This window comes from Ictalurus punctatus, chromosome 17 (assembly GCF_001660625.3).
Source record: "Ictalurus punctatus breed USDA103 chromosome 17, Coco_2.0, whole genome shotgun sequence".
Classification (NCBI taxonomy): Eukaryota; Metazoa; Chordata; class Actinopteri; order Siluriformes; family Ictaluridae; genus Ictalurus; species Ictalurus punctatus.
The window spans coordinates 10,754,961-10,778,394 of NC_030432.2; the positions used below are offsets into that span (position 1 = coordinate 10,754,961).

The 23,434-nt window shown below is 39.9% G+C and overlaps 1 protein-coding gene across 1 annotated transcript in view; it reads left to right on the forward strand.

The window, feature by feature from the left end:
• The first annotated feature begins 3,867 nt into the window (after positions 1-3,867).
• The window catches only part of smtnl (smoothelin, like), a 20,290-nt gene continuing 723 nt past the window's right edge, over positions 3,868-23,434 (forward strand). Inside the window, exons 1-10 of the mRNA XM_017490682.3 lie at positions 3,868-4,023; positions 4,199-4,819; positions 17,108-17,189; positions 17,275-17,529; positions 17,622-17,675; positions 17,894-17,972; positions 18,114-18,257; positions 18,362-18,485; positions 21,782-21,933; positions 23,388-23,434. The exon at positions 23,388-23,434 is cut by the window's right edge and continues 723 nt beyond it. Coding sequence (XP_017346171.2) covers positions 4,355-4,819; positions 17,108-17,189; positions 17,275-17,529; positions 17,622-17,675; positions 17,894-17,972; positions 18,114-18,257; positions 18,362-18,485; positions 21,782-21,933; positions 23,388-23,434 — 1,402 coding nt within the window. The 5' untranslated portion in view covers positions 3,868-4,023; positions 4,199-4,354. The remainder of the gene's footprint in view (positions 4,024-4,198; positions 4,820-17,107; positions 17,190-17,274; positions 17,530-17,621; positions 17,676-17,893; positions 17,973-18,113; positions 18,258-18,361; positions 18,486-21,781; positions 21,934-23,387) is intronic.

A 23,434-nucleotide genomic window follows, 5' to 3' on the forward strand; every position in this document is an offset into this window, starting at 1 on the left:
GATCAGCAGGTTGTCATCAGCTTTTTTCCAGATAAAAGCCACCAGGGCTTACATCTTTCTCCACATTCCTTCACCTCCTCCTTCTATACACAAAAAGAGAAGAGCATCATCTCGCAGGCAAATGGTGTGATAAATATTTTTCTCAGTGTAAACAAGGGAGTACTCAAAAGACATAAGCTATGTATGTTTGAGAGTGTGTAGAGGTTATTATAAGTGTGTATATAGTGTAGCTGTAAAGTATGGAGAGTGGTTTACTGTCTGTTTTTTTGTGTATATGTATAAAAGTGCAGTGACGCAATAAGTGTACTTTCAGCTGCCCTCATTAATGTTTACTACTGCTATACACACCATACTTCACTTGATCTCTCACAGATGGAGTGAAGGATTCTGTTTTAAGAAAAGTTAAATGTGTCTATAAAAGATGGAAGTGGGAAGGACCTAACAGTTACAGTATTTCCAAAAATACTACATGTATTATTAATAAGTCATTTCAGTATCAGATTTTTCAGATTTTATCAAAAACACTTCAATGGATTAACGCATTCAGTGAGGGGGAAATTTGCATTTCCCCATGGAGATCAATAAAGTATTCTGTATCTATCTCTAGCTAATATATGTAAAATGTTTCAAAATGACAAAATACTATAACTATAACTAGTACATAAAATAAAACACAATGACAATTTTATATATACAGAAATACTTAAGGGGTGCATGAAATCAGCTGCTGTTAGCATTCTGTTGGATGATAAGTAACACTAGGTATCCTTCAGAAACCAGACTGGTGGTCTGTACTAAATCATTAAGGGTCAACCTATTACTATTTCATTTCTAAAGTATTACTGTACCACAAATTAATCTGTTAATATGTGGTGGAGAGAACTTCACATACATGGCCTCTTAGCTAGCATACAGGTTTTAGCTAGCAAAAACTATGATGGCAGTACTAATCACATGGAATCATTTAAACACAGGCCAAACACTAGCCTGGGTGCCCAGGACAAGATGATTGTATGTCTGGGCTATTAGGTTTTGTTGTTGTTGTTGCTGTTTTTTTGTTTGTTTGTTTGTTTTGTCATAGTTGCCCAGAAAACAAGTAGGCTCAACAGACTAGTAGTCACCAGCACATTTTTGTTCAACAACTAGAATAAGGGAAACACCTACATACTTTTGAGTTGAACATATATTAAACAAAATATGTAATGCACATAACTTTAGCATGTAATTTAGCATGCACTACTCCCTCTGAATCGCACTGCCTGCTACAGTACACAATATATATCTGCTTTCAGCTAGATTAATTAACATGCATAGATAATGTCTTTTCAGTATCAGGAACACACAAGTGTGTGGAAACTCAGACGAAACCAGGCAAAATAAAGTGCAACAGTAAGCTCTCATATAACTGTTCTTTTAGCACCAGCTAGCGCAGTCACCTCATGGTTAAATATGTAAGAAAAAACATAGACTAGCACAAACACTATGTGCTCCCTCAGATATCTTCTTAGAAAAGGGTAATGATATGGCTGAGTCATCCCCTACGCAGGAATTTATACTTGTTTGGTCTGCATTAATGCAATTAATGAGCCAAATCACTCACCATACTTTATTGCATTATGATGTTAGCTATCATTTTTAGTGTAGTCAATTAGGTTTCCTGGCAACCAAAAAAGATGGACTGAGCAAGAATATGATTAAGATTTGTCAACCCTTGAACCCAGTATTAACCACACAGTAATAATAGTCATGATTTTTTGCAACATGCTGGATAGAATTTGCTGGCATTAGGAAGCTGTTGTGCTGTTCCAATGGCAGTATTTCCAGTGTAAATTGAAATACTGCCAGCCCTTTTCATTGTTTACCTCATCATATGGAAATCCAATACTACAAGTGCATTTGCATATTAGGTATTTATTATGAGTCTCTAAGAGCCAAGTAGGGTGTAGAGTTCAGTAACTTGAGTTTGGACTAACATATCAAATTGTCTTTGAGTTGCCCAATCCTAAGACATTTCTCAAGGAATTTCTCAAGGAAATGTTATGTCTTTTTTGTTTGTTTGTTTTTTCGGTCACTTCCTCCTTATTTGTCTGTCAGAATTCCATAGAGTAGCAAAACCTGAGTGATTTATCACTCTGAAGTGATCTGATCTGATAAGCATGCTCTTTCTAGTCCAGGCCTGTGAGGTCCCGTTATGTCTACATGATGAGTTCACTTGGTTCCACACGTGCAGCTGGGATCAGTTCCTCCTTGCTTCCATACTGCATCTGATAAGAAGCAAAGCAAGGTTTGGTAAGAAAGCCCTGCAGCTTTAGATACAATAACAAACCTCCATGGATAAGTGCACCATTACACAGGTCTAGACCTCCCTGCCTGGCTTCTCCCACTAATCTTGCGAGACATTTACGAGCTGAGCTTAACGTGAAGACTCACTGTCACTGCAAGATGGAAATCATATAACAGAATCTGCCAGATCTGGAGCGTCACCATTCCGTCTTTCACTCAGTATTGTTGAAATGAGGTTTTAAGTCCTCTAATACTGATAGTAGGGTGAATGGTGGTTTAGTGGTTAGCATGTTTGTCTCACACCTCCGGGGTTGGGGGTTTGATCCCTGCCATGTCCCTGTGTGTGGAGTTTACATTTTCTCCCTGTGCTGCAGGGGTTTCCTCCAGGTACTCCAGTTTCCTCCCCCAGTCCAGAGACATGCATGGTAGACTGATTGCCATGTCCAAAGTGTCCATAGTATATGTGTGAGTGTGTATGTGATTGTGCCCTGTGATGGATTGGCACCCTGTCCAGGGTGTACCCCACCTTGTGCTCGATGCTCCCTGGGATAGGCTCCAGGTTCCCTGTGACCCTGAATGATAAGCAGTATAGAAAATGGATCGATGGATGGATAAATGAAACTTATACTAGATTCTCTTTTACTGCTCAGCATGGATGCTTCCTATGAGTGTCATATGTGTAATGTTCACACACAGATCTGTAATGTAATGTCAGCAGGGGTTTTGACTGTCCAGGCTGACACTCATAAATTACCTCCTATGTCCCTTAGCCCTCAACCCATCAGTGTTTACAGTAAACAGAGGATTGGAATGTAAAGTTGTTTCAAGCTGTGTGCCTGGCTTCATTGTGGGGTCTGCGTGGCCACTGGCACTATGCCTCCATACACCCTCACACCCCTCCTCTGTGCCATTCTTTTGATAAGCAGAGTTTGTTCTCCCTGGGATCTGGTATCACACACACATGCACACACTCAGAAAACACAGAAAACCCCTAAATCTGTTACTTACTTTGGTGTCATATTTCACAATGTGACATTATATTCCTAAAATCATTCATCATTCAGGTTAATGTGCACACTTATCTTGAAAAGACAAAAGTCCTGCATGATCTCTGAAAGGGTAAATGTCCTCTGTTTTTCCCATGGCCTGTAGGTAACCTAGTTTTCCTTTGAAATTTTGGTGAACAATATATAAAACATAAATTCTGTTTAACAAAAATGTTATGATACCAAAAAGTCTCACTGGACTGGTGGAGTGTCCCAAGAGTGCCCTATGCCCTTCACTGTTCTGGGTTTGTAAAAGTGAGATTTGGAACAAACAAAAGGCCTGTCTGTTCTGTTCTGATGTATGACAGAAAAGAAGGAGAGGGAGGGAGACAGATAGAGAGATAGAAAGTAAGAGAGAATGAGCATTGTGAAAGTCCAGAGTGCCAAATACACTGGACAGAGGAGAAGAGGGACAGGAGAGAGAAAGGAGAGAACAGACAACAAAAACAAAAGGGGACTATTTCCAACTGCTAGCAGAGGGAGAGGATAGAGTGTAACTCTCCTCCCTTCTTCCCTCCCTCTCTCTCTCTGTCTTTCTCTCTCTCTCTCTCCGTTCCCTCCCCCAGGCTGAGTAGGGGGAGATTAACCTGACTGTTTGAGTTGTACTTTAAAACAGCACAGCAGGCAGAGCACTCACTCTCACCCAACTGGGAAAGCAGAACTGGTTCAGTAGGAAGACACAACTGCAACACAGGTCTGTAGACATATACACAATATTCACAATGTTCCAAAAATGGTTTTAATGGTTTTAGCCATAGCTCACATGCTCTCACTATGCTATGTGTTGGTAGAGTTTCATCTAGTTTTACAAGAAAGTTGTTTTTGTTGATTGAATGGGAAATTAATCCAAGTTGGTGCTGACTCAACAGGAAGCTGCTGGTGGATCTTTGTGGACCTGTCTGGGATTTTTAAGTTGTCTACTAACAGTAAAAAATATCCCAGTGAAGTGCAGTTAAGTGAGAACCCCAGACCTCTGAGAGATTGTGTGAAGAGAGCAGCATTAGCAGAGCATTGGACTGGGCAAGATGGACACTGGCCCAGCGTTGGCACTAGCAGGCGAGGGTCCTCCAGAAGGTGAGACGGTATGTGCTGCCTTAGCACGTTACGAGACCACATTGCATGATGCTGTGCGTGAGATCCACGTGGATGTCAGTGCTTTCAAGCTGGGTGTAGAGCGTCGCCTGGAAGAAGCGCTGCACATGAGTGGCCCGCTTGGCCAAGCGGTGGCTCAATTGCAACAGGAGAATAGGCAGCTCCGTAGCCAGCTGGAAGCCCTTACGCGCCAGGTGGAGATGCTGACAGGCACTGTGTGCGATAGGAGTGCTCTGCTGGGTTCAGGATCGATGCCAACCCGCCCCCAAAGTAGCACAGCAATAACCCAGTCACCCGTTTCACCCAGCAGTGCGACAACCCCCAGTGGTTCGGCCTCCAGCCCCGTTACCACGCGCTTTTCCAGCAGAGCTACCTTCTCTGTCAGCAGCAAGACCAACGTGAGTACACACACCTCAGCAGCAAAAGAACATTGGTTACAAGAGGGTGGGGTTTATGGGTTAGAAGACTTGAAGCCAAGTGTTTCCTAAGCCAAGAAGTGCAATGATGTCAGATTTTATGGGTACAAGTGAAGCTTGGAAATATTTAGACATGCAGATACTAAAGAGCCATTTGAAAAGTATGTGCGTGACTGGACAAGATTTAATTTTACACTATGCCTCTTGTAAAACATTTCCAACAACTAAGATGGTTTCAAAGGTTTAGTCTACAAAAGATGAATATGAGGGCTAAGATGGGTCCCAAAATCAAAGTACAACAAGGTGACCACTGGACACATGGAATTATTTAGGAGTTGTCTCCATGTGTGTCTTACAGATTTACTTTAAACTGGCCTTGGGCAAGAGCTGTTAACTTTCACTATTCCCCTGAAATTTAATCTTCTGAAACCAGAAAAATATTTAAAAAGTAAAGTAAGCTGGATTTATTCAAACCAGAACTGATGGCATTTTCCCATAATTAGATTAAGGGTTAATTATGTTGGTGTTTTCTTTGAGTTTCTTCGAGTAGACTCCCCTCCAGTAAGATTACTTAAGGCTATAGTTTAGAGGTCATCGTGTTGCCTGCACATGAACTTACTCTCAATCTCGCAATTGCAGACTAACAGGAGCATTTTAGGTTCCATTAAGTGACCCCATTCCTTCCTGAGCTCAGCATGCAGCTGCAGTCTATAACTCAAAGTGATGCTTGACTCAACCACTCAGACCCAGACACAATTAAAACAACATTCACTATATATATTTCTTCAGTCCTCTTCTATCTCTCAAGCTCAGCACATTTGCCATACTTCACCTTCATATAGAATATGAAAAACTGTTACGTGTAGTGCATACAAATCAGTAATCATTGGTTTTGGGGTCATTCCATCTCAAGTGGTCCAATGCAGTTTGCATGACCATTTTTAATTTTCTTTAAACATTTTTTTGAGTGATTACCTCTATATATTGTCAATGCAAAACGACCATTTTTTAAAATTATTATTTTACTTGGTTTAACTACAACAGCCATCTTTGTGTCCTGGCACAAAAAAGAGAACCTCAAATCTGAAATGTTCTGCATGCCCACTATATTTACCTACTGAAGGTACCCCCTAAAAAAATTAAGACTGAAACTCGAATCCTTCCCATTATAAATTGACCGTAAAAGTGGAACTGTGAGCAATCTTGAGCATTACATTTGGCTTCTAAGTCTAAGGAATAAGAATGTGCTAAATATTTATATATGTTCATGTAAAGTGCTTGGACCAAGAAGCTCGGACCATCCTGAGCCAAGATATTGAGGTTTCTGTAAACAGCTGTATAACCAAAATTTGTTGTGTGCCATAAAACAACAGGTTTTTCTAGTTAAACCAAGTAAAAAATATTTTTTAAATAAATAATAATAAAAACTAGTGGATTTGCAATGCCAATACATAGAGGTAATCAGTCAAAAATAATAGACAAATTAAAAACGTCCAAGCAACCAACCCTGTGTAAGTAATATGGTACATAACTTCCTGTTAATCGAACAGCTAAGCTGTTTCTGGTTTTAACAGATTTCTTTTCTCTGTTGTTCTTTTAGCTATGAGGGAGAGTGAGCACAAGTTTTTTTTTTCTTTATGCCACATACACACCTGCAAGCTCCATAATGAGAGAGATATGATTCTGGCCTTGGACAGCACAGAGAGTGTTTCAGCAGGTGTGAGGAGCACTCCCTCTGCTCCAGGCTATGATGCTGTATTGGAGAGAGGGTGAGAAAAGGACAGAGTGGAGGCAAACTCCATGTGTGGATGTGTGCTAGCCTGTCCCATAGCAGTTGTCTATACAGCTCTGCTATGAACATCTGCAGACATCATACCTACCAAATATCACACTTGATCTCTCACACTCACTTTTCTCTCCATATCTGTAGCCCTGGTTATCTCCGTCTTCCATCCCTCTATGGTTGTTTTTGTTTTTTATCCTGTGCTCAGACTTGGTCTGAAGCCAATGTATTCTTCCAATTTTTCTCCCTTCATTGCTTAGATTGTCTCCCACACACATACTTACTTTGTCACTACATGGCCTTTGTAACCTCTTTAATGCCCAGGTTGCATTAATCCAGTCTCTTTGGTGAGGGGGTCTACTGGGCTCATCTCCCTTAATGCCAAGCTCCAGCTCCAGCAAGACTATATACAAGTGGAATTCCCTCAACGTTCCATAAATAATATCTTCTTCAAACCCCCCCCCCCCCCCCCCCCCCCCTTCTGCTCTGTGCTGCCTGTGCTGCTGTTGTCAATTACTTCTGCATTTCTGCAGTTTCACTGGGCCATTGTGTCAACATTCTGCCTCATTTGAAGTACATTGAGAGTGAGGATTAGATGAACATCCAGGACAGAACTTCCCTCCCTGCACCTGTTTTTCCACTGGTCTTTGTACAGTTCTAGGTGTCCATGTGCCTCTTGGCTTTTCTCCTTTTACTCACCCTCATGGGTCAGGGACAGTTACCTTATGTTCAGACTACCAAGTGATAAAATTTAATTTTCTATGTACATGTTCCTCAAAGAGCCAACATTTCAGCAATAGCAACAAGTGACAAAACAACAGTGCAACAAACAACATATGAATCGAGGTTTTTACAATTCTGTGCAAACTAGGATTGATACAGTAAGGCGACAATTCCAAACAATTGGCTTGAACGGTTCCTTGTACCGATTCTGTGGCACATGTGGTCAAACGTTTCCTCAGTTAACCCTAACCCTACCCTAACCCTCTTTTGAGTGATCAACAATTTTACAAATTTTGCTATTTCACAGATATAACATAATGTTCCATTGATTTGCTCACATTTCTAAAAGTTGTTCAATCGTGGGACAGCATGCTCACTGCCCCATTTAGCTCCAGAGAGTTATTACTGCACTGCTAATAGAGGCCAATTAAGGCAGGAATAATGCTGCCCAATGCTCACTCTGTGAACATTTTCAGTTGAAGAGGAGCAACTGACAGGACACTTAATGACAGGGTTGCCAAATTGGGCTAGTTTAAAAATTCTTGTGGCTGCCAAGATATTGTTTTATAGCAAACAATTAGAATGAAATCTATTACCTTTCTACAAACAGGTGCAGACATTAGTGTGTCTATGATGTACAGAACCAATATAAGTTATATTGCAAAGTTTGGGAGAGGGAAAGGGGGATTATGGAGTGGATAATGTCTAGACATCAGAAATGCATGTGCATCATAGTGACCTTATTTCTCATGCAAAGGCTGAAACATAAGAAAAATGTGTCTCCCATTTCCATTCTATGGTGTAGTTTTGGGTATTTTGTATGTGTTTTTGAGATATAGTTGGGCTGGGAATTTTGCTGAAACCTGGTAAACACAGCTGCCGCATCAAACACAGTTGAATAAAGGTACAGTATGTCTAAAACCACTCAAAACGAGCCGCTAGACTGTATGCTGGATGACTGTATGTTGTCGACTCTCAACTGCCTATTAAGGAGTTATTAAGGAGTTAGTGCATCTAAAAATGCACTAGATTGTAGCCTATAACATAAGTCAAGTGTCATATCCTGTCAACTTCATTTTGTTTGAGGTGTCATTATTATGTCATTCTGGGCCACCCAAATTTATGGTCACAAGCCGGTGCTGGATAGGGTCCATCACTTGAGTAAGTCAACCTCTATTTTAAAAGAAAGCATTAGCTAGCTGGAAGCTTTTATACTTAGCATTACAGCACCGTAATTTCAATAGCAATATTTCAATTGTGCTTAAGCATGATACCCGTTAACATTCCCTTCATATACAATGGAACAATTTAATGAGTATCATTATGCAATGAGAAAGGGACAGAAACAGAAGAATAGAAGAAGAAGAAACAACTTTATTGGCCAAGGAATTTGTTTCCAGCTCGCAGGTGCTTTCAGTACTTTTGAGTGCAACACACAGTGGGGTGCAAAATATTGTATAATAAAGAAATAAAGAGATATAAATATATAGATTGATCACAGTACATATGGTTCTGGATTCAGATGAGTAATTATACCATGCTGTACCTTGAAATACTCAGCACTGCCTTTTCCTGGTAATGGTCGACAAATTGCTCTTGGGTCAGTGGGCTATCTGAGATTACTCAGTACCACTGCATATCACTGCCACTGAACATTTATCACAAAGTGCCTTCTGACGGGAAGTTTATTTGAGAAAGAGTGTTGTGTGTGTGCATGTGAGCATGTGGAAGAGGTGTGGAGTGAGATAAGTTGTCCATGGCTATGATCTGTGGAAACTTCACCAGAGGACAGTGTGTGTCTCGGTGAGAGAACACAGACACACCTGATACCAAAATATTTTAACACTGTTAAAAAACACCCACACATTTTATATACCACACTGGGATTTGACCCAAAATTTGTCTGTCATATCTGCATCTGAAATTCTTAACCAGTGATGCAAGTTAGATTTAATCTAGACAGAACTGATGACATAGTTCTTACACTGAACAGCCAGGCTGAACTGTTGTACCACAAATTACTGGCTCACTAGCCTTCATCAGGACCAATCCATGTTCATGAGACCAGTCTTATCACCTTTCCTTCTGCATGCTACAATCAGTACTGAACCGTAAATAAGCTGATGTATTATGTCATCATGAACCTTGGTATGGTCTAAGATGGATGTTTTCTAACTGGTTCCACAGTACTTTTGGCCCTGAGGTTTTGCCTCACATGGTTAGCACATGTGAGTGTGTTGGGGTTTGGCAGGAAAGTGTATATTATTACCCCATTTACCTCAGTGTGCCAGCAGATCTGATTTTATGGTGATCCATTAAATGCATCCAAAGCTTTTCTTAATCCTGGGCATTTCAGTTAAATTAAGCTCTGAGGAATGTCTATTCACCTCATACACTTGGATCTATATATGGCCTAATTTACTCCATTTTTCTTCATTTCCACATATGGCAGACAGGCCTTGACATTACGCTGGCAAAGATGCAAGCTTGACTTCATGCCTGTATTAGCAAAAGCTGATATGCATGTAGTGTCTTGAAATCATACTGTATATTTAAACAACACACCTGGTTAGATAGACTTTATAGATAGATGTTTTTTATAGGCATTTGAAATGTGCTACTTGATGCGCTCTCTCTCTCTCTCTCTCTCTCTCTCTCTCTCTCTCTCTCTCTCTCTCTCTCTCTCTCTCTTGGTGTGATATGCATGACATTTTAAGCCTGGCTACAGAGGATCCTGGCCAGGTGCCAGTACTCTCACAATTGAACTGAGTATATAATCTCCCCTTGTCGTGCCTGGATCTCTATGTTCAGCACAGGTTCCTGCCAGAGTATAAGGAATGGAACAAAAACTATAGGGTAGCTAATAATATAGTGAAGTGGAGAGCAGTGTGTGTGTGTGTGTGTGTGTGTGTGTGTGTGTGTGTGTGTGTGCGTGCGTGCATGCATGCGTTTGTCTGTGTGTGTGTGTGTGTGTGTGGGAGGTGCATGAGGGGGCTGAAGAATTCAACTGCTCCCATGCTGCCCCCTGGCTCTCCTGATTATTTCCAGGCAATACCATGTATTCTCATCTCCATGGTTACAAGTTAATAATTCCTAGTTTATATGGTGACCTCTCTGGCCTCTAGACTTATTGTTCCTGTCATAAAGGTGTGTTTGTGTTTGCATGTTTGTTTGTTTGTGTGTGTGTGTGTGTGTGTGTGTGTGTGTACTCATAGAGAGCCCTGTGGTTTTATTACTTTTATTAACACAAGACGTTCTGTGACACTTGGGCCCAGCTCTTCCTCCAGCCAGTGTCTTTTTTCCAATATGTCTCTTGTTTTCAGCTGAGTCTGCCAAAGGGGTCGAGATCTTCTGTAGCTGGTGATCTGAAACCCTAAACCAGCCTAAGGGCTCTTAGATCCAGGGTGCTAACTGCTATATCATCATGGAAAGATGGCCTGAAAATTTCCTCCCTCCTTCCATTTCTCGTCCGAGTGCTGTGCCTGACCCTTGGCTTGGCTTTGTCTTACTTTGCTCATAAATTATCACATCCTGGACTGTGCCATTCATCTGTCCTGAATTTGCCATAATTTCATTATCTGTGCAATGCCCAACATCTATTTATTTACTGAATTATTGTAATTTCCCATTCCTCTGCTTAGTTGATTCTAGACTTTCCTCCCATTATTCAATCAAGCCCAATAAATTTCACATAGAGTCATGTTTGAAAATGTGTCAATATTTGGACAAGCAAACGTTTGATCCCCTTTGAAACAGTGCCTATGAATAAAGGTGATGCACTCTATCAAATGACACATAAAATTTATATTTTGTTTTCACAATTTAAAAACAAAAAAACAAAAAACAAAAAAACAGATCAGTCACAAGGAAAGTATACCCCTACATTTATCACACCTTCAAATCCATAAAATTAGAATCAGGTGTTCAAGATTGGGTGCCAGTGATTAGAACCTGCTTAGGGAGTGCATGTGGAACCTCTTATTTATACCCCTCTCATATCTAGTGCCTGGTGTTCCCGTTGTTATTAAGGTGTATGGTGTCATCATGTCAAGATCTAAAGAGTCCTGTAAAGCCTTCAGAAAAAAAAGGCTGTGCATGCCTATAAGTCTAGAAAGGGATTTAAATAGATCTCCAAATTATTTTAAATACATCATTCCACTGTAAGGAAAAGAATATACAAATGGCGCAGATTTCAAATGACTGCCAAATTGTCCAGCAAATTCAGCCCAAGAGCAGACCTTCTGATGCAAAAAGAAATCTCCAAGAACCCCAAAATTTAATCACAGGATCTGCTAGTAAGTCTTGCAACTGTTGGTGTCAAAGTGCATGATTCTACAATCAGAAAGAGATTGCACAAATTTGAACTGCATGTGAGATGTGCCAGGAAAAAGACTTTGCAAGACTACATTTTGCCAATGAGCATATAGGCAAAGACCAGGCCTTTTGGAATAATGCGCTCTGGACAGACAAATCAGAAGGTTGGCCACAGTAATACCAGACCTGTTTGGCACTGACCAAAGACAGCTTTTCAGGAGAAGTAACTCATACCAACTGTGAAGCACGGTGGTGGAAATGTTATGGTATGTGGTTTCTTTGCTGCCTCAGGGACTAGACAAGTTGCATTCATTTTTTCAACTATGAATTCTGCATCATATCAAAGAGTTTTTGAAGATAATGTGAAGCCATCTGTCTGAAAGTTGAAGCTGAACTGAAAGTAGACCTTTTAACAGGATAATGATCCTAAGCACACTAGCAAATCCACCAAGGAATGGCTCAAAAAGAAGAAATTGAGGTTTATGGCATGGCCTAGTCAAAGCCCGGATTTGAATCCCATTGAAATGTTGTGAGGGGATTTGAAACGGGCAGTACATGCAAGAAAACCCTCAAACATCTTGCAGCTGAAAGAATATTGCATGGAAGAGTGGTCAAAAATTCCAGCAAGCTGATGTCAGAGGCCAGTGGACAATTATGCAAAATGACTACAAGAAATTATTTCTGCTAAAGAGGGCAATACTAACTTCTACTATTTTTCTTTGTGGTTTTGTTCAAGTTTATAAACTTTATTAATAGGCACTGTTTCAAAAATGATCAAATGTTTGCTTGTCCAAATATGTCAAAAAAGCCAAACATTCCCATGGGGTGTACTAATTTTTTTCCACATGTATATCTTCCAGTAATTTCACAGAAATTTAACAATATGTTATCCTATTTCATTTCCATTTCAAAGTTTCCTGGGACTCCTATCTTCCGTGCACACTTAATCGTTTCCCATTTAATTAGCACTGAATTCCTACAAAAGTGCATATCAAAAGGGTATGTGTCCCTGTACCCTGCACCAAGCCTACTAGAGATCAAACTACCCCTCTTTACCCGGTCACATAACACTAATCTAAAGAGCAGCCTCCATACTTTTAATAATAATTAACTATGGCTATTTGCAAGGCTAATGCAAATATTAATTTCCTTGCCAGTATATGTAAACACAATATGTAAACAGTGTATTATATTGGACATTTTTGCATGTAGCACTGAACTGATAGATAATCTGTCTGTTGTTTATCTCAGTGTGAACATATCCTAAGCCCTCACTGCTTACAGTAGATGCCTTTATTCAGGTTGCGTCTGACGTTGGAAATAGAAATTGCAGGCTTTGTGCCCTTTGAAAAACAGATGTTAGAGCCTCTTTTCCTACAAAGATGCAAGTTCCAGGTGGAAATTACAGAGCAAAGACCCTCGTAGGCCCCTATGATAAAACCGTCCTCTCTTTGCTTGTTTCTGCGTGCTGCTTCACAAGATTTGCATCTCACTGACTTTCCATTCACAGAAACAAGGAGGATTAGTCAAAATACTGTCAAGCTGAAATTTCCCACAAATTTTACAAGCAATTTCATTCTTGTTCTCGATCAGAGCTGTATATGATGGGACATAAGAATAGTACTTTCACGAAGACATTTCTACATCAAAGCAGGGTTAGTGGGTGTCACTGTGTTAGTGTCACTATGTGGAATCATCTGAGACTCCAGAGTTTTCTCACAACATGCTTTCATTGTAGTCAGCATTCCATTCACCCACACTGCTCAAATGTCGAAAGCTAAAATATTCATCTCATATATATCTAACATCCCACCGTCCCCTCATATTCTTTACCAAAGCATTCAGCTTTCCTTGTGTAGGCTGTGGAGCATTGGCACAATAGCTCTGGCAGTTACAGGCCTGCTCAGCCGCAGTGTGCAGTTCCCCAGTTTTTGTGGGGTTCTTATTATGTTAACCAGCTGGGCTGCTGTGAGAACACGTCCAGAATGAGCCGGTGATCATGCACACATAATCCTCCTGTTCGCACCCCAACATTTTTTAGGCAGACAGCCAGCATGGGGGAATTCTCATTTTAGTACAGCATGCTCACATGGGACAAGTCTGACATTTAAACTCACATGAAAGCCTTTCTCTGAGTGGACTCCATTGTTTCACTTGCTGGCTCTCGTTCCACTTTTTGGCCAGGTTGTGCTCAAGAACCAATGCTGCTTTCTTCTTTCCATGCATGGAGTAAAATAGACCATTTTGCACAACAATGCTTAATTAAAAACAAAAGAGTAACAGGGAACCACCTTCTGTTGGTAATGAGGGTTCTTTGCTTGAATAAACAGACAGCGCTCACACCACACACTCACAACTCAAATTCAAATTCAAGTGTTTTCAAATTCAAAACTCTGAACATTATCAGCATACCTTTACCTATTTGGACTTTTTATTATTCAAGCTTGTAGCCTTGATATTTTACCAAGATGCATGTTTTCCCACTTGTGCCATGAATGTCACATTACATTGGATGTGACATATAACAATTTCAATGATGAACAATGGAATCTAATGGTGATTTGCTCTACAATGCCGGTACTGTATCTTGGACTGTGCCACTGAATTAAGAATTTCATCCTTGGCTTCGATGGCCAAAAGCTTTCATTTTGTTGGGATTTTCCCCATTTTCTCCCACAAATGTTCACCTGCCAATTCCCATCCACTAGCCAGCTCTCACCTATCCTACAACAACTACTATTTGGGCATGGTGAAGGCTGACATCTGCTTCCTCTGAGACATGTAAAGCCATCCAACCCCATCTTTTTGAACTGCTGTTCAGTGTAACACACTTAGAGGAAAGTGCTATATGTCCTCTTCTTCAAACATAAGCTCACAGACAACCATGACTGGCTAGTGTCACTGTGATTGACAGGGGAGGGATAATATGAGAATGTGTCATTCCTCCAATCCAGAGAGCATGGGCAATTTTTCTCCCTTGGTTCCCAGATAAGAATGGCTGTGGCATTGTTGGGATTCAAACTTACGTTCTACCAATGATAGGGTGAAGGCTTCTTCATTTGTGAGTCATTCTAATTGCAGACATTTCCAATTGTCATTTCATGTCCTTAGTATTATAAGGTATCATCCATTCATTCATCTCCCATTAACCCAGGTAGAACCTTATAACACCAAGCTCATGATTTCACTGTTTTAAATTGGTTGCCTCAAAAGCATGTTGTAGGATAATAGGACATCATCCTCTTAATTTACACAAAAGCCCTAGCAAGAATTGTTCTAGGGCTTGTCCTGGTCAGAAGCAACACAAGTGTTGATCTCTAACTGATAAATTAGAGTTGAAGCTGTGCTTGTAAGGTCATCCTCATCATCATCACCTTCTGGGAGCCCTCAGGTGAGAACCTCAGAACCTCCAGGAGGAAATATAGGGTTGTTCACTATAGACCTAAGAGTTTAGCTCTTCTCCTGATCTCTCTGGCAAATTAGAATAGCCTAGAATGGGGTCTTCATGTATTGCTCCCTACTGATGTTATGATGCATTCTAGGAAATAAAATGATTGATTATACCAGGAAAAGAGAAAAAGATCTTGCATGAATGTGTAGGTCATGCTGTGTGCATGTGTGTGCGTGTGTGTGCGCGTGCCTATGTGTGTGTTTGTAAGGTTATCTTTTCAGTCAGAGTAACTGAGTTACTCCCTGTTCAGTGCAGAAGGTAAACACATCAGAAAGGCTTATGATGCGTAAATATATCTTCTACTTTTTATGGGTCAAGTGCATGCACTGCATGGTGGGCTTGCTACTGCAAGCTGTCTATCTTTGCTAGCCTGAGAGCCTGACCTGTCAACAGCACTCCCTCTGAGGATAATGCCACATAAAGCACAGCTCATTGACGTGGACCTGGCTGTGTGTTCCGCCAGAGAACTGGAGCTGCATGATTTCCATGGTTCAATGGTGTATTCTATCTCCCCTCTACCTCACAGCTGTTCAAGCCCCTCACCCTCCAAAAAACTCACCCTTCAACATTCCTCTAAGCTTATGTCACTTCTGTTCTCCTCCAAAGATTCAATTACCCTCTGCGTATCATTCTTAGGAATTTATTTTTCATTTTCTGCAAGTGTGTGCATATGTGAATGTACAACTTCATTTTTATATTCTGAGTGCGTGATTGCATGTTGGGTTTTTACACTCCTGTGTAGGTTTGTGCATGTTGGTGCCTGTGTGGACACACATGAAGAAGCAACAAGTTTCTAGAAAAAATGAAAGTGCATTTCCTTGTCAGATAAGGAGTCATCTGGATGGAGTAATAAGAGTCTGAAAAAGGCTGTGTCATATATTTCTGGGAAAGTGACCTTTTTAATAAGTACAAGATTATTGGTTTTGCATGAACCCTGTTTAGTCCTTGAGTCCAGGTATTTTAGGTTAACAGAGACTGGAGGTGATAGTGGCAGACAGACTGCACTCGTGGTTCTGATAGGAAATGCATAAATCTGGCTGTCAAAATAGACTGATTAGATTAAATCACTCAGCCATCCATTTGAATGCTCCAGGAGATGAGATCCTGTCCTCGGCGAGAATCTGGAGCCTCAGTGGAATGTTAGACTGTTTGATTTTACTGATTAGGCCTTATTGGATAATTACATCAAATGTCATGTTAATCTGGCTTTTTCTTCTTAGTAAAATTCGGTTTACATACAGCAGTGAAATACAGAGTGTCTTTTATCTATAATACATTACCACAAAACAATTTACCATAATGGGTGCCTATAATTATACAAAAACATATTCAGATACTGTTTCTCATATCATCATGAAAACAAATATTGCGTTGGTCTCCATGACCTGATGGTTTCCTTCAGAAACAATGTGTAATAGTAGCAGGCTGGTATTCTCAACACAGTGCTGCCAGACAAGCACTCGTCACAGACATGGTCAGCTGTTTAGGCTTGTTAATGGCAGATCAACAGAAGATAACCCAAGGGACTTAGTATTTACCTATCCAAATTTCCTAGCACAAAAATAACCTGACAAACAAAACCGTGACAAGGAAAATGGGCAATGGTTTATTAATGGTTCATAAACCATATATTGTTCAAGCATATTTCATCTCCTAATCTTTGGAGCCTGGGAATTTAAATATTATGAGTTTACTTTACTTATGTGTTCATGGTCCAGTGGCTTAGCAGCTAGCATTGCCCTCCCAGGCTCGCTAGTTTGATCCTGAGCTCGGGTTACTCTCTGTGCAGTTTTCCCTTTGTGCATGTGGGCTTCCTCAAGGTTCTCTGGCTTGATATGCTAAATTGATGTCCTGAGATGTACTGACAACCCATCCAGTGTTATTCCCACCGCAAGCCTAGTGTTCCCAGGATAGGCTCTGGATCCAACATGTTCCTGACCAGCATAAAGTGGCTACTGAAAATGAACACGTGAATGAATGGTGTGTTTATATCTTCCAGAGCATTGAGCGAGAAGAGCCAATCGAGGTGGATCTAGCTCCAGCCCCCTCTAAATTGGAGAATGGACACACATCCACAGCAGGTAATGGTCCACTGCTTCTCAATCAGACATAATACATACCATTGATTATCCACGTTTATAGTTCAGCTGCGTCTGTTTTTGTCAGAAAACTCCACTGTGCCTGCAAGAGAGAATTCTCCACCAATTGGTGTGTCACGACAAAACTCGTCCACTGTATGTATGGCAATGCCACACTTGCCAATCACTGCCACTACCAAGATAGCTGACTCTTCTGGCCTGAAAAGCCCTGAATCGCCAAGCAGCCCAATGCAAACACTGCCAAATGTAACAGACACACAGCATGATAGCGAACCAGCTTCCAATAACAACGAGCCACAACTTGAATCTCCAGTTCATGCAGGTACACATGGCTAACAGTCATAACAGCCAGACAGGTTCGGTCCCTTTTCTCTTCTTCTATCTAACTCTTGTGTGTCTGAATTGTTCATCTAGTGTCTTCTGTGAAAACATGGACTCCGAGTCCAGTGAGGACAATGGGCTATTCAGGTATCAATAATTTGCTTATCAAACTTGCTTATCTGATTAGTGTGTTTAAGCAAATCATTGATATATTCAGTTACTAAATGATGTGGTTCATTATATGACAGTATTACTGTTTTGAGTTCAGGAGAATACATAGAGAATAGAAATCTATGGAACGAAGGAAAAAATACAGATTTGGCTTCCTGCTTAATCTAACTGTTTATATATTCTGTAATTTGCAGAGAAAATATCGTCTTCTGTGCCTTCTAAATCTGTGGCTTATTCAGGTTACTCTGCGCTCAACCAGCACAACGCAGAAAGGTTGGATTCAAGAAAACTTGAATGCTATAATCACTTTGGCAAAAGAACACATGCACAATACTTTAGTGCTCCATTCCAGAGACATACTGTAAAGACCCCCTGAATAACACAGGCATATAATAGGGATATTGTGTGTATCAGGAATGCAGATATTGCAGGAGAGCTGTCCTTTGGCAGGGGCTTGGAGCGCAAACGTGAGCTCGTGAGGTCACAAACTCTCCCCCGCAGCATTGGGGCCCAGGCACGCAGGTCTATTTTTGAGCGACTGGATTCTGAGAATAACAGGTAGAAGGATTTTTAGCCTTGTTTCCACAATCTCTTTGTCTTATGCTCATATTTCTTTCTTCTAAGCTTTTGCATTCTTTGTCTTTGCTTCCTATTGGTTTCAGTCAACCCAAACCCGTGGACTCTAAACCCAAGTTGAAGCGCTCTCAGAGCTTTGGTGTGTCCAGTGCAAGCAGCATCAAACAGATTCTTTTAGAGTGGTGTCGCTCTAAAACTATTGGATATCAGGTAAGGCATTTCAGATGCATATTACTTCTAATACAAGAGCCAAGAAGCTTGAGCAAGTATGACACTTCTTTAAAGCAGCTGCAGTACATACTGTAACTTTTGGGTATATGTCAGTTGACTCAAATATAGAAGACACAACCAGTCTCAGACGTTTAAGGTCTAACCGTCTATTAGCTAGACAACTAAAAAACAAGGCAGTAAACAGAGTGGAAAACACTATGCAGATGGATAAAGCGCTGGCAAATTAGCCAGTTAATATTAACTGCTGTAGGATAACTAGCCAAAAACATGCTCGTAGGCAGATTTGTGACACTAAATTGCCCCTAGGTGTGTATGAGTGTGTCAATATGTGTGCATGGCTTGTTTTCAAGTCCAAGGTGTATATTCCCACCCCATGTCCAGTGTTCCCTGTATAGGTTCTGGCTCCACCATGGCTTTGACCAAATTAAAGTACTGACAATGAAAAAAACAAATGAATTAATTAATTGTTTCAGTAGCTAGCTAACAATTAATATATCTTAACTGATCAGCAAGAAAAAAGTTAACTCTGCATCACTTCTGGTGATTGCCTTTTTTGTTTGTTTGTTTTAATGTCATTTTAATCCTTTTTTCATTGTGATCTTTAAAAAATAAAACTAGTGTCAAATCTGACCCAACAAATCTGACCTTTAATTATTTTGTTATTTTGAGGGTTTTGTTAGCCACATTTTACCACACAATTGTAATAATGCTACTTCTTTCATTTTAACTATAAAATTTTGTTCTTAAACGCCCTCCAATACGTCTAGTTTACAGACAATGTAAACAAAGTAATGTAAAATACGGTAATTAAGCATGGTGATTAGACCTTTCACCAATGATGCAAACAACATTCAAAGAAATGTTCTATGGCAATTTGTGGCAAAACTTAAGTAAGGATTTAGAGAACTGAAGAGTGAAGACCCACCTCTTCTCTGAGCACTTAAATCCAGAAAGATACTGTATACTCTGTTTTCATTTTTATACTAACTTGGTATACTAAATCCTCACTAATAGGGCTTTAGCTTAACGGTATTCTCAGACACTGACCTATTTTTTTCTAGCATGAAGATATTTTTTTTATTTTTTATGGAGACTGTGAAACTGTAAGTTGCTCTGAATAAGAACATCTGCTAAATACAGTAAATGCAGCACTACTTGCTGGCTACAGTTCCTTTGTCATCTGAAACTGAATCCTTTGTTCTTGTGAGTGAGTCTTACCTCATAGATTTATGGAGCAGTTGCTATAAAGTATTACTGTGTGAACTGAGCAAAAAAAGAAAAAAAAAGAGTTTTTCTGTACGTCATATGGGGAGTATGTGAGTTGAACTACGCACTGCCTCTTCTGTTCTCCTTCACAGCTGAGCTCATCTTTCCATATGGCCCTAGTTAAGGATGGTGCCGTCATGGTCAAGGCACATTAAGCACAAAAACAGAACAATATACAAAACACAGAGCACTAGAACACTGGATTGATGACAACTATGATGTATGTTTTTGCATTGATCAATGGGGTTGCATTCACCAAATGGGGTTGAGGGCGTAGAATTAAAGGGTAGGGTTTGAAAGACAGATTTAAAGCAGGAGGGGTAGATGTAAAATATTACAACATTCAATTTAACATAAAGTTACAAATCCAGCTTTTCATTTTTTTGGTGACTTCATCCTGTGAGAATCATTGTCAGAAATAATATTTGACAGATAACATCGACAAACACTTAGCCTAAACCTCAGAAGTTCTCCAAACGTGCTTCGGATTAGAGCTATCCAGTGGGAGAACCCTGCAGATGAACATTATTCATACACCGTATTGTGTCATGTATACTACAGGCCAAATACAAATGTCTGCAGAAATAATGCATCACTTAATTTGAATTTGTATTTTGAATTAAAACATTTTTAATTACAATGTATGAACTTGATTTTTACATTCAGATGAAGATGATAAAGACTTAATTAATCTAGTGTGTTATTATTCCATGTTCTATTTTCCATACTGCACAAGCCAGGGGATATGGTGAACGTGGTTCTAACACATCGCAGGGCACAATCACACACACAATCACACACCCACTGTGTTGCATTAGGAGAAAATAATTAATAGATGGTCAATGCAAGGGACTGGTAGAATTTCTAATATAATATAGGGAAAACAACAATCATTTTCCTTCCTTTAGACTTGAGGTCAAGTTGCTTTTAATGCTGTTTTTGAGTTGGGTGTTGAACACATGATTTACCTGAAAAAAATTTTTAAAAACGTTTTCAGATCACACATTTGCTTGTGTTCTGCAGTGTATATAGTTTCAGACTATGGAGTCATATTGTCCTATATGACAGATTTTAATCAACGTTTAAAAAAGTAGGCATGGTGGCTTAGTGGTTAGCATGTTTGCCTTGTACCTCCAGGGTTGGGGCTTCGATTCCCACTGTGGCCCTGTGTGTGCGGCGTTTGCATTTTCTCCCCGTGCTTCGGGGGTTTCCTCCGGGTACTCTGGTTTCCTCTCCAGTCCAAAGACATGCATGGTAGGCTGATCGGCGTGTCCAAAGTGTCCGTAGTGTATGAATGGGTGTGTGAGTGTGTGTGTGATTGTGCCCTGCACTGGATTGGCACCCTGTCCAGGGTGTGCCGCGACTTGTTTTTTTTTTTGTTTGTTTTTGTTTTTTTTACATTAACTGAAGTTCTTGATCTGTATCAGCATTATTTTATGCATTGTGCTGTTGCCACATGATGATATGTATAGCTGGTGTAAGCTCATAATTCCAAGACCTTCAGTTTACATGTGAAATTATTACCTTGACTATTATTTTCATGCTCTAATGCTCTAAAACAGCCATTTTAACACTGGAGACTGTTAACCACTTCTGTAGGTAACTCTGGATAAAAGTGTCTGCTAAATACTGTAAATGTATATGGGAAGACTTTGCTGGGTATCATCATTTTTTCACCCCTTTTAGTCTTAAGCATGACTCTTACCTCACAGAGCTTGCAACAGATTTATGGTTGAGTTGCTTTAAAGTGTTACTATGTGTACTCTTGGCAAGAAAAGCATTTTTCTCTATGTCAGGTGTGAGTTGAACTACGCACTGCCTTTTCTGTTCTCCTTCACAGCTGAGCTTGTCTTTCCATATGGCCCAGGTTGAAGATGGAGCCATTTTAACTTTCTGATATCTGTTTGTTGTCAAAAGAAAACCAAACACTGTGCCCAACACTCCAGGTGCAGGATTATAAAACACTGTTATATAGTATGTCCTCAATTCTTTCTTTCATTTTCATATAGAACATCGACATCCAGAACTTTTCATCCAGTTGGAGTGATGGCATGGCTTTCTGCGCCTTAGTCCACTCATTCTTCCCCATTGAGTTCGACTACAATGCCCTGTCCCCTACCGAACGCAAACACAACTTTGAACTGGCCTTCAGCACCGCAGAGTAAGTGTTAAGCAACGTCCTCACTCTTTAGCTTTATTGTGAAAATATTTTCCTGGTGCCATAATCTCCACAGTCATCTACAGTGCATTAGTGTACCTAATCTATCTTCACACTCAGCAGTGAGAAAGTATATGATGAAAACTGAGCATAAAACTCTGCAAACCAGGACCAAGGACAGTCCTATTCGTAATTCTCAGGGGAAAAAAACATATCAGTTACAAAATATCCACTTCTTTACATAGTGTTAAAAAGTGAAATGAAGTGAAGATTGACTGATGAGGATGTTGACCTTAGCAGAATGCTTTAAAATGAGCTGATCTTCTAGTTGAGCTGCATCACGTCATTCCTCAGTTTGGCAATAGAGATACTGTTACCGACTTTCCGATGCATCTGAGAACTGCATGTCTGTAACATATCCCACTCTTTAAACCGCAAAGCCAAGGCAACTAACCCCAGGCCTCTTCTTGCCCACAGCCTCAATTTTTCCATTACTGGAGCCAGACATTAATGAACCCTATAACTCCCTCAATATTAGTGCACACATGTATATCAGTTATTTACAGGGGTAGAAAAAGTACAGGAAAAAATATGCTCAAGTTAAGTATGGGTACTGTATTAAAATCTTGTTTAATTACAAATTGCAAGTATGTATTATATAATATCATATATAGGAAATCTAGTATTATACTTTTTGTCGAGCTGCATTGTTATGAAACATAATTATATGTTTCAAATGTTATTATTATTGTTATTCTTAACAACAACTACAACAACAACAATAATAATAATAAATAAATGAGATCATAACAATACTAAATAGTATATAAGAATTTTTGTCAGTATTATACTTAAATAAAAACAATTGAAAGTGGCCACACTACAAAATAAACTACTGAATTTGCTTTGAAATTTAAAGTCAGGACATGTTCTCCCTGTGCTTCAGGGGTTTCCTCCCCAGTCCAAAAACATGCGTTATAGGCTAATTGGTGTTTCCAATTTGTCCATAGCATGCGAATGGATGTTTGAATGTGTGTGGGATTGTGCCCTGCGATGGGCTGGCACCTCGTCCAAGTTGTGAATGATGTTACTGATCGACTCACTTGACCATTGCAATCACGATCTTTGAGATTTGGAAGATGTGATTGGTCTAAATGAAATACTTTAGTACTTTAGGTATAAGTGAAAATGAAACTTTTGCCAAAAATGTAATTGAGTAAGAGTACAAATATATTTTCAGTCACACTCATACAAACTCCAATGTACAGAAACTATACTGGAGTATACATAAGTGTATTAACACTACTAATACTGTAGTGTAAGTGTACTAATGAACTTTTTACGGCTTAATTATTTTCCACTTTTGCTTAATGAAGCTATATGTACAAAAGAACAACTCCATAGCAAATCTAAACCTTCCTTACTTCATTCATCCTTGATGAAACTTTCTCTTCCAGGAAGAAGGCTGGTTGTGACAGACTCATTGAGGTGGAGGACATGATGG